At 40.7% G+C, this 11,042-nt stretch overlaps 1 protein-coding gene across 1 annotated transcript in view; it reads right to left on the bottom strand.

The window, feature by feature from the left end:
• Positions 1-11,042, bottom strand: part of STK24 (serine/threonine kinase 24) — a 37,275-nt gene that overhangs the window by 7,409 nt on the left and 18,824 nt on the right. The window contains exons 4-10 of the mRNA XM_084844712.1: positions 10,242-10,350; positions 9,998-10,155; positions 9,195-9,380; positions 6,383-6,528; positions 4,167-4,290; positions 2,780-2,848; positions 935-1,071 (exon numbers count right to left, since the gene is read on the bottom strand). Coding sequence (XP_084700838.1) covers positions 935-1,071; positions 2,780-2,848; positions 4,167-4,290; positions 6,383-6,528; positions 9,195-9,380; positions 9,998-10,155; positions 10,242-10,350 — 929 coding nt within the window. The remainder of the gene's footprint in view (positions 1-934; positions 1,072-2,779; positions 2,849-4,166; positions 4,291-6,382; positions 6,529-9,194; positions 9,381-9,997; positions 10,156-10,241; positions 10,351-11,042) is intronic.

The raw sequence follows: 11,042 nt of genomic DNA, 5'->3' as shown, positions 1-11,042 counted from the left end.
GTATATTTCTCTCGCCTGCCACTACATCCAGTGTGGCAGCACATGTTAATTAATGAAACACTCAAGGTGGTATGACTATTCCCTTTAAAGAACATAAATTACTCAGTGTTCTAGATAACTCATATGCTGCAGCATTCTTGATCACAGAAATGTTACCCCATTAATGAAATCATTTGACAATACTCCCAAACATGCATGAGACTCACATCTACCGCAGGCAAGAGAATTCAACTTTAACATTCTTTGATTTATGTGGGTCTACTCTAAGTATGACTAAATCTGGACCCAACGCACTTAAATTTAACAATATAACTATTTCCTTATATGCAAGTACTTGATTGTTACAATATAGCCAGGTTCGGATGATCAGCAGGGGAATAAACCACTGCAGTTTCTTTTCTCCACCTCACATGCCCACCATTTCCTTAATCACCTTTGCTGTGGTGCAGATTGTCATGTCATCCAAAACCAGCAAGTGTGTGGCAGGGGTGACTTCCAAACCACACCACAACCCATGGCTTGTTGTAGGGGTTGTGAGGTGCTTCGGAAGCCACCCCTGCTGCATCCCTCGCCAGGTTCGGACAACACCGCAATCCGCACCACAGCAAGGGTAATTAGGGAAACGGTGGGCATGCAAGCAGCATGCACAGTGTGGGGAAAAGATGCCACGGCTTCTTTGCCTCTGCTGATGGCCTGAACCCGGTCTGCATCTCCTATTGTTTTTATGCTACATTATTTCCCAGGGTTTTCTGGGGGGGAAAGTTCTATATTAAACCTCTCTCTCTCTCTCTCTCTCACACACACACACACACACACCCCACACAGAATGACCTTGAAAGTTATTAAACTTCATACAAATAAAAGTTATATCAAAAAGGTACACATTTCTGCAGTAGTTTCCTACATGTCCAAAAACAAATTTATTTACTGTTACCTCTGAAGCCTCTGCACAAGCTCTGTCACCATGGTATCTGAAATGCCTGGGCACGCTTCTTCAGCTAAATAAATAGCCTCCCTCAGTTCTTCTATGGATCCCATATTTCCCCCAGAAGCTTGACTTCTCTCTTTCAGCTAAGAATCAAAATGGTATTAGCTATGTAATGATCCGAAATATTTATGCAATACAATTGCTCTAAAGTGTAAAAAATAAATCAAGCCCTGCACTTTAGGTTCAGAGATTGTATTGGGATGTATAGGATAAAAATAAAGAATTTAATATACTCTGAATACATTATCTCACCAAGTAAACCCAAATAAGAAAAATATGAATCTCTGATGTAACTTCAGGCAAGAGTAGGGCTTTAACTTGGCAATTCTATGATTTAACAGTCATAATTCTAAGCATGCATGCTACATAGCGACATGTAACAGGGCCATTTCCTTTGTTTTCAACACAACAGCCTCTCCCATCCTGCACCCCCCAGCAGCACTTTCCTTGCATTACAAGTTCCTTTTAAAAGCACTGGGAAGTTACAGATGTGGTTTGTGTGCCAACAGAGGGAGGCTGCTATACCAGAAAAAGGAAAGCAACTGGATCCACTTACAATGAACCATACCTAGTGAGTCAACAGGCATGGCAGGAATTTGCACTATGTATTTCAAATCCCATTAACATTTAAAAAATTAAACAAAACTCTGCAATGAATGCTGCCTTCAAATGACAGGTTCGTGCCTGTGGAAAAATCAGTAAATGCAAAAGTAAATGTTTCCTCTCGTGAGCAGCAGAAACATGTTTTAAGATTACCTTTTCGTAATGGAAAATTCTGTTTATTGTTTACTTATATTAATTTCCCACACCATGCCCAGGACTCAGCATGGTTAGCGGTTTAATAACAGTAAAATAAAAAGAAGCAACAAATGCAGTCATCACAGCCCTGCATTTCTGCCTGGGGAAACTCAGCACCTCACTATGACTATCCGCTACCACCCCCACAATACTTTAATGACAGAAGCTGTACATGGCAGCCATCACAGTATGGTTTTATTTCCCCATCAAAAGCCATCCAGTATAGTTTTATTCCCCCATTAAGGGAAGTACAAAGCTTCACTATGGCGCTTGCACAATCGGCTCTCTACCCATCTTCTAGCTTTAAAAGAGTTAAAGGTTAGAAATTATGGTGGATCTGCTTTAGTGAGCAACCATATGCTTTCATGTGTACTCCCACCACCCCCTGCAGGGGGAGGGGGCATAACACTTCAACTATGGCAGGTCTATTCCTAATATTACCACAGTAAAGCCTTCCCCCAAACCAGATGTTTTGGACTTCAATTCCCAGCAGCCCCAGCCAACATGGCCAAGAATGCTGGGAGTTGTAGTCCAAATCACCTGGAGGGCACCGGAATGAAGAAAGCTGCCATAGTGGCTAAGATACTGAAGGAGGAAGTCACAATTTGAATTATGCCTCTGCCATGAACTCACTAGGGTGGGTGGCCTTAAACAAGCCACTTTCTCTCAGTCCCAAACTCCCATCTCCTATAAAGGAAGAATAGTACTGATATCTCTTACAGATCTATTGTAAGGAAAAGATAACGTATGAGAAGCTCTTCGAATGCTTAGGAGTGCTATATACATACTATTACTACAACTATTCCAATATGAAGTGATAAAAATAATATTAATGCAACTAAACAAATTATCTTTCCAAATAACTTCATTCAGCTTATTTGATATATGCTCTTATAAGAGCAAGACTACTTGCATTTGTTTTCTTGTATTTCCTCCATCATTTCCATACAACCTCTAAACCGGTGACAAGAAATAATTAATCCAATAATTTACCTCTGTGAATAATGGTGATATAATTGTAGATAAGCACCGAGACAAAGGCCGCCTTTGAATTGTATTCTCCTTAAATAAAGAAAGGTAAAGAATTCCACAATAGAGTGAAAATACACATATTAACGAGTCAGCCAAATGACCTAGAATTATTTTTCAACATTTTAAGTGTTATGCAGCACACATCCAAATACAACTATTTGCAGTATCCATTAATGTAACTTTTAAATTAACACCGTTAAGATGGAATAAGAGTTCTAAGAAGCTGGACTCCCTGAATACACTATCTACCAAATAATTATGTACCAAAAAATAAAGAAATGCAGTCATTCTAAACAAATGTGTTATAAGCGACTAAACTATGTAACAAAGTGCATTTTAGAATGCTCAATACGTTCGTTACATACTATCAAATAAATTCAATTATGTATATCTGATGGAAGTTCAAGAAGTTGGTTTGCTACTAACAAGAATGAGAAACAAAGCATGCGAAGTTTACAGGAACACAAGCGCGCACACACAATGTCAAACTAGCAAACCAGCAAATAAACTCTGAGGATGGCACACAACTGCTGCACCAGCGCCACATGCCAGCCCAGGAATATGCCTCAACAATATTGTGATGCTACAGGAACTACTGCTACCACTGTCAGATGCTATCACTGGACACTGTGGTTATGTGGCACAGACTGGGGCAGAGACGATACCTGTTAGGGCAGCACTGAGAATGTCTCACCTACCCATCGTACTGGAAGGCATTTCAGCCGCCAGGAAGCTAGCGACTTCAGCACACCCTAAGATGGGATCCCAAGGGCAAGCACATGTAGTTTGCTGATTTTTGCCTCCAGCTGCAGCTCCTCACACTGCGTCAGATGCTGAACCACTGGTTCCTTCGAACCCCTTGAATGGCTTTTCACACAGCACAGGGAATTGCTGGAGGAGAGAATCCAAAAGGCTGTGGCGACTGCAGAGAAGCAGCCTCACATTTCTTTGGATTCTGTCCCTAATTTGGTAATGACCCATTGTCAATAGGATTACAAATAAGAACACGGGGCTAGATCTGTCACCACTTTCAACATACAGGGTAAGTTACGGCAAAAGATGTGCACCGCTACAGCTAAATTACAGATGTTGCACAGCTTATTCTAAGGTATGCAACAACCCACGAGTGTTAATGCTGCATTACTACCATTCATTTCAGAGCAATTTCTGTGGACTTCATAGGTGGCACATTATTTGGATATTAGAGTTTTGAATGTTCATAGAGTTACCAAGCGTACATAACTCAGAACAGACTTCACATTATGGCAATCAAAACTGAAAAATATGCATTACTACTTCAAATATTACACTTTCTAGTTTCCTGCAATGTCTCTAATATAAAGAATACCTTATTTCTTTCCCATTCATGTAGCTGGGTAGCTCCGTTCTCTAGATTCTTGGGATCTTTCTCTCGGATTGTAAATATCCAGTCACCTGAATCACTGCCACCTGAGGCTTGGCCATCTGTTTCACTTTAACATAAATACATTTATGAATTATTACGAAATGGTTTCACTCAGTATATTAACAGGTAACAATAATATAAAGTTGGCAAACTGAATCGTGAGTATTTTAAAGCAATACCATTATAGCAGATTTCTAAGTTATATTAGAAAGAAAAGGTGGTCTGAAATGAGCTTCCAGTAACTGGGAGTAAGGACTACTTTATTTAAGCACAGATTACAGATCCTCTCCATGGATCTCCATGGCCCATTTCTACCTTTACACAGCTCAACAGCCTATAACAAACCAAACTAAAGTGTGCACATTGTTGTAAAGTTAGAAGAGTTTGCCAAATATCAGTTAGAAATATCTAACATCATTTGGGATTTTTTATTAGTATATATTTTCTGTCTGTTCATGATGAAATCAGACATTTGTAAAGATATCCGTAAGCAGAAAAAAGCAAGCAATCATATTAACAGTAAGTTAAACCCTGCAAAAGCTCTCAGTCAGAGTTGTGCGCATGCGCACTTCCCACACAAACCCCAAACCTGTGGGAAAGATTCCTTATACGGTACAGAAGAATCTGAAAGCCACCCAGTTACAACAGTATTTTCTCTCCCACGTTGCACAGTAGTAGGGAATTCATATAGGTTCCCTGGCTTCATGGCCTATCTTCCCCCAAGAAGTCAACAACCGATCATGGCTTGGGAATAGGATCATAAGGGACTTCTGGAATGACCCAGGATCAGGATATGGCCAGTGGACATATAAAAACCCATGCCTGCTAAGCAATCAGAAACCGGATGGCCCTCAGAGCTCTCAACCTTTAATAATGTGACCTGCCTTTTCAAGAGGAGCTGGGGGTGGGTCCTCTTCAGAACCTAGGAAGATGCTGGCCAACAACTTGGTTTTATTGTTTCCATAAAGAGAACGGTAACAGAATTGTAATGGATATGTAGGGATAGTCAAATATATGCCACTATTTTGTAAAACAGCAGGTTGTGGGCTTCTAAGAAATTGAAACAGGGTTTTATAGTTCTCCAAAGCTTAGGAAAGCCAAATATTTAACAGCAGCATCTTTTTATTCTCTCAACCTGCAGTTCTCACACCATCATGCCATTTAGTGAGGGGCAGGGGAAACACTTGTTACAGATTACCCTTCTTATATTACACTGACTGCTTCTTCACAGTACCTGTATTCCTGGTTATCCAAAGTATTAAAAAAAGGAATTACAATGAAAGCTCTTAGACTACTTTTTAGCAGTTTAATGTTGAGCATATCTAATAACTGGCCTTTGAAGCTGCCTTCAAAAACTATTCAGAAATTTCAGCTCGTCCAGAATGCTGAGGCCAAATTTTTGACTGGGGCTGGTTATGGGGAGCACATGACTCCTTTGTTACACCAGCTTCTCTGGCTACCAGTCTGTTACCAGGAAGAATTCAAAGTGCTGGTTATGACCTATAAAGGCCTATATGACTTGGGACCAGGCTACCTCATAGATCTCATAGAATCCTAGGGTTGAAAGAGGCCTACCAGACCATCGAGTCCAACTCCCTGCTCAATGCAGGAAGCCTGATTCCCAGGCGGTCTCCCATCCCAAGTACTAACCAGGTCTGACTCTGCTTAGCTTCCAAGATCAGACGAGATTGGGCACAAACAGCCCTTCTCCCATACGAGCCTGCCCAGGTCTAAGATCATCAGGAGAGGCCCTTCTTTCAAGACCATCACCTTCAGAGGCGGTGTCTGGTGGCAACATGAAAGAAGGCCTTCCCAGTAGCCATGCCCGGGCTCAGTTCGCTCCCTCTCTGCTGTCCTTCCACGAGCAGGCAAAGAGCTTTTTATTCAAGCAGACCTTTGGCATGTAAGCAGGCCTGTTAGGTTGGATGTTGTCTTTATTCTGTTACTGTTGTGTTTTTAAGTGTGTTTTAATGCATTTATTTTACTATTATTTTAATCAAGTTTTATTTAGGATTGTAAGCCACCTAGAGTGCCATTGGTAGAACTGGGAATAAATCAACTCAACTCACTAAATAATTTGAAGCTTGCTTTGAATCTTATCCACCCTATCTCCCTCCCACCCTCAAAATCTGAAATGGCATCCCTGCTCTCACACTTACCCATCTGAATCTTCGGAGCTGGAGTTATCATGGTTCTGATCAGCCTTCCATCTTTTATGCCTGTCAATAAGATCTGTCAAATAAGAGGTTTTCTTCGCATTTCGTATTATAAATTTGTGCTTCAGGAGTTCTTTTGCCGTTGGTCTCTTAAAAATAAAAATAAGTTTCTTTACTAAATACACTTCAGCTACCAAGCGGCTAAATATACACAGTTCCTGAAGGCAGACATCAGGCAAGGTATTAAAAAAAAAGCCTATTTGAGGCTAACGAAGGGTTATTTCTCCTATATTCCTTCTCTTTCTTCCGCAGCATATAGCTTTATAGTAAAATAATCATAAGTGGAAAGATGGAACATACTAGCCTTTAAGTATGGATTCATTCATACTTATGATATGAATGATTTATCGATACAGCGTATGCACATAGAGTACAACACAGTTGGGGGATCCCCAGGTGCCAATCAATACTTTCTCTATTCGCTTTTCCAGAAAGCACCATTTCATGCAACATGAAGAGGAGAAGATGAGGCAGCTATGAGTGGAAGGAGAGAAAAGGAAAAGGTACTAAAGGTAAGTAGTGCTTTGGCTGTAACCCCTCATCCCATCCAAGTATTTCTACAGCAATAGAAGTTGGCAATTAGGAATGTGGAAGCATCAGAGAAGTTAGAGACAGATTTGTTTAATGTAGGTAATTTATCAAATTTCCCAGTAACATTTAGTTCTCAGATAATTCCTAAGGCTGCAATCCTATATGCACTTCCTGGATGAACATCCCACTGAATGAAATGGGACTTACTTCTGAGCAGACATGCATAGGACTGCACTGTAAGTGGTTTTGTGGAAACAGCCCCAATCTGTCAACAGTATCACACTCAACCCAGAAAAAGCGTGGACAGAAACAAATTAGAAGGCAAAATGAACTAGAAAGGCCCTTAACAGGACGTGTGTAGAGTATACTCCCTGCACTATTTTAGGTGAAGATCACTACGCTTGCTACATAAGAGCATAGGAAGAGCTATGCTGGATCAGACCAAGGGTCCATCTTGTCCAGCATTCTGTCCACACTGTGGCCAACCAGCTGTCAATGACAAACCCACAAGCAGGACATGAGTGCAACAGCACCCTCCTGTCCATGTTCCCCAGCAACTGGTGTACATAGGCATACTACCTCTGATACTGGAGGCACCAGGAGCAGTAGCCATTGATAGCTTTCTCCTCCAGCAATTTGTCTAACCTGCTTTTCAAATTTGCAATCCAAATTGGTGGCCATCACCAGAACCTGTGGTAGTGAATTCCATAGTTTAACTATGCATTGAGTGAAGAAGTACTTCCTTTTATCTGTTCCGAATCTCCCAATGAACAGCTTCATGGGATGGCCCCAGGTTTCGGTATTATGAAAGAGGGAGAAAAATGTCTCCCTATCCACATTCTCCACACCACGAATAATTTTGTATTCCTATATCATGTTTCCCCTTACTCACCCTTTTTCCAAGCTAAACAATCCCAGCTGTTGTAATCTTCCCTCATAGGGGAGTTGCTCCAGCCCCTCAATCATTTGGTTGCCCTTTTCTGCACTTTTCCCAGCTCTACAATATTTTTTTAGGTATGGTGACCAGAACTGTACACAGTGATGTGTGGTCACACCATCCATTTGTATAAGGGCAATATGATATTGGCAGTTTTATTCTCAAATCCTTTCCTAATTATGCCTAACATGGAGTTTGCCTTTTTTACAGCAGCACTGGGTAAAAGCTCTCGAGCTCTCCACCACAACCCCAAGATCTCTTTCATGGTCAGTCATGTTGGGATTTTTTGCCTCAATATGCATTGAACCTTATTTGCTATTTAGATGCCCATTCTCCCAGTTTGGTGAGATCCCGTTGGAGCTCCTCACAATCCCTTTTTATTTTAACCACTCTAAATAATTTGGTGTCAGTGGCAAACTTGGCCACTTCACTGCTCACTCCTAATTCCAGATCATTTATGAACAAGTTGAAAAGCATAAGTCCCAATACAGATCTTTGTGGGACCCCACTATTTACATCCCTCCACTGGGAGAATTTTCCATTTATTCCTACTCTGCTTTCTGTTCTTTAACCAGTTACTGATCCATAAGAGGACTTCTCCTTTGATTCCATGACTGCTAGTTTTGCTTAGGAGTCTTTGGTGAGGGACATTTGGAAGTCCAAGTAAACACTATCTATCAGTTCACGCCGTCTACATGTTTACTGACACTCTCAAAGAACTCTAAAAGATTAGCGAGACAAGACTTACATTTGCAGAAGCCGTGTTTATTCTTTTTCAGCAGGGCTTATCCATCTATATGCTTACTAATTTTATCTTTAATAATGCTATCAACCAATTTACCCAGAACAGATGTTAAGCTAACCAACCTGTCATTTCCCAGATCCCCCCCTGGATCCCTTTTTAAAAACTGGTGTTACATTGGCCATCTTCCAGTCCTCTGGTACTGAAGCTGATCTTAGGGACATGTTACATAACTTTTAACTTTTCAAGAAACCCTCCCAGTTCATTTTGCCCTTGCAGAGTAGTGAACATAAAAACAATTTTATGAGCTCTACTTTGAAATTTAACTTAAATACCTAGTATAAAATCTCTTGTCATATTTATTTTAAAAGGAAAAGAGGAAGGCAGATATTTTCAGGATAAAAATAAGGATGTCAGAATATATATTTTTAATTCTTCCATTACTACAAATGACATATGCAGTACACATATCATTCAATGCATCCCACGTAAACAAAATGTCCCAAAACAATCAAAGGGGGGTGGGGGGAGACAAAATAACTTACAAAGCTTGGGTCCTTGTTCAAGCAAGCCTCAACAAACTCCTTTAGAGGTTTACTGTAATTTCCTTCTAATGTTGGCGGATTGTTCTTTGGGATCAGAAATAAAACTTTCATTGGATGCAGTTCTGAATGTGGTGGTTCACCTTTTGCAAGTTCTATGGCTGTTATGCCTAGTGACCAGATATCTGCCTGTAACACACAAAAGAATCTTACAGTAAGAAAGGCATCTGGAAACCAACTGCAATGAAACCAACTGCAACATTTCCTTCAATTTATTGACCATTTACAAACAAGCACAGCCTTCTCTGCGTCTTAATTTCAGGCATTCAAAATAAGCAGAGTAAACATTAAATGTGAGCAATCTACTTATTAAGTTTACAATACTTAAATATGTTTATAATATCTGAGAGAAGAGACAGAAAACTGTACCCCAACCAGACACTTGCATGAAAAATAATGGCCATGCAAAAAGGGTCCAGGCATGGGTGTCCACAGGGAGGAAGGGAGAGTAGTTGCCCCTGTCCCCCGGATCAGCCATAATCCCCAGGTTTCCAACTTTCATTTTTAAAGAAGTGGAAGTCTTGAGCCCTTGTAGAACCCAAGAGATGAGACTAAATGTGTATCTACTATTCTGCCCATTTGTTTTTTTAAGAAACTACCCTGCTCCTGCATTTGAGTGTAAGTTGCCCAAACCCACCCATGCAAATCTCAGGATGGCACAGTAGGTTTCTTTCACCTAACAAAGACAACAGATGTATGGGGTTCGGGGTAGTGCCTTAAAATTTTAAGCAGCCTGTTAATCTTACCTTTGAATCATAAGCTGACTGCTTTATTACTTCTGGCGCCATCCAAAATGGTGTACCCACAAAAGTGTTTCTCTTTATTTGAGTATCAGTTAATTGTCCAGCTACACCAAAGTCTGCTAGTTTGACTTCGCCTTGTTCAGAGAGGAGCACATTAGCAGCTGGAAAATATTTTAAAAATAAATTTGCAGTTTGAATATTTAAGCTTGAAGTGTTTAAAATGTTAACAAAGACCCTACAGTTTTACCTTTAATATCTCTATGAATTTTCTTTTCTGAATGCAAGTAATCAAGTCCTTTCAGAATCTCTCTTAATATTGTAGCAATCTGGATTTCATCAAGAGAGCCTGGTTCTAACTAGAAGAAACACAACTGATTATTTTCAGGGGAAAATGCCACACAAATACAGAAGATAAATCTTGAGAGTTAATGAAAAAACCTCCATTATTTTCTTCTACCTTTATTTACAGTTTTCCTAATGCCGTCTAGGAATTTAAGTGATGCAGAAAGTATCCTGGTTATGATTGATGTTAAACAGGGTAACCATACAGAGAAAAGAACTATATACATAAGCAACTTCCCAAAACTACAAAAGCATCTTTGGGGGCTTGTTGCCCACTGTCACATAGGCCAACTCTCCTGTTTCATTTCTGCAGGTAGAATTGTGGTGGGCACAGCAGCCTGCCTCAAGCAGGTCGCCTGCCCCAATTCTGCTCATGTACCCCATCACCTGCCAGCTCATCCCAATCCCCAAGGAGGGTGGGGCCTTACCTCAGGGGTAACAGGCAGCAATGTGGCTGCTCCTTCTTGGACAGGACAACTTTCCTCCCCCAGTGTGTGCTTCTTTGAAAAGCAAATGAGACACTTCTAGTTCCTTGACACTGTGATATCTGCTCCTGCCTGGGACTGTAAGGATTGGATTGCAAATCACATCACCCCCTGCCATTGGCATGCCATTGGCACCACCAGGGATGATGGAAGTTGTAATTCAATCCCCACAACCCTCAGGTATCTCCTTTGCTTTTCAAAGATGCAGCCTCTCACAAAGA

This window comes from Heloderma suspectum, chromosome 3, assembly GCF_057233095.1.
Source record: "Heloderma suspectum isolate Gila_16-S chromosome 3, 16-S_ref, whole genome shotgun sequence".
Classification (NCBI taxonomy): domain Eukaryota; kingdom Metazoa; phylum Chordata; class Lepidosauria; order Squamata; family Helodermatidae; genus Heloderma; species Heloderma suspectum.
This window is presented reverse-complemented; position numbering and strand designations above follow the sequence as displayed.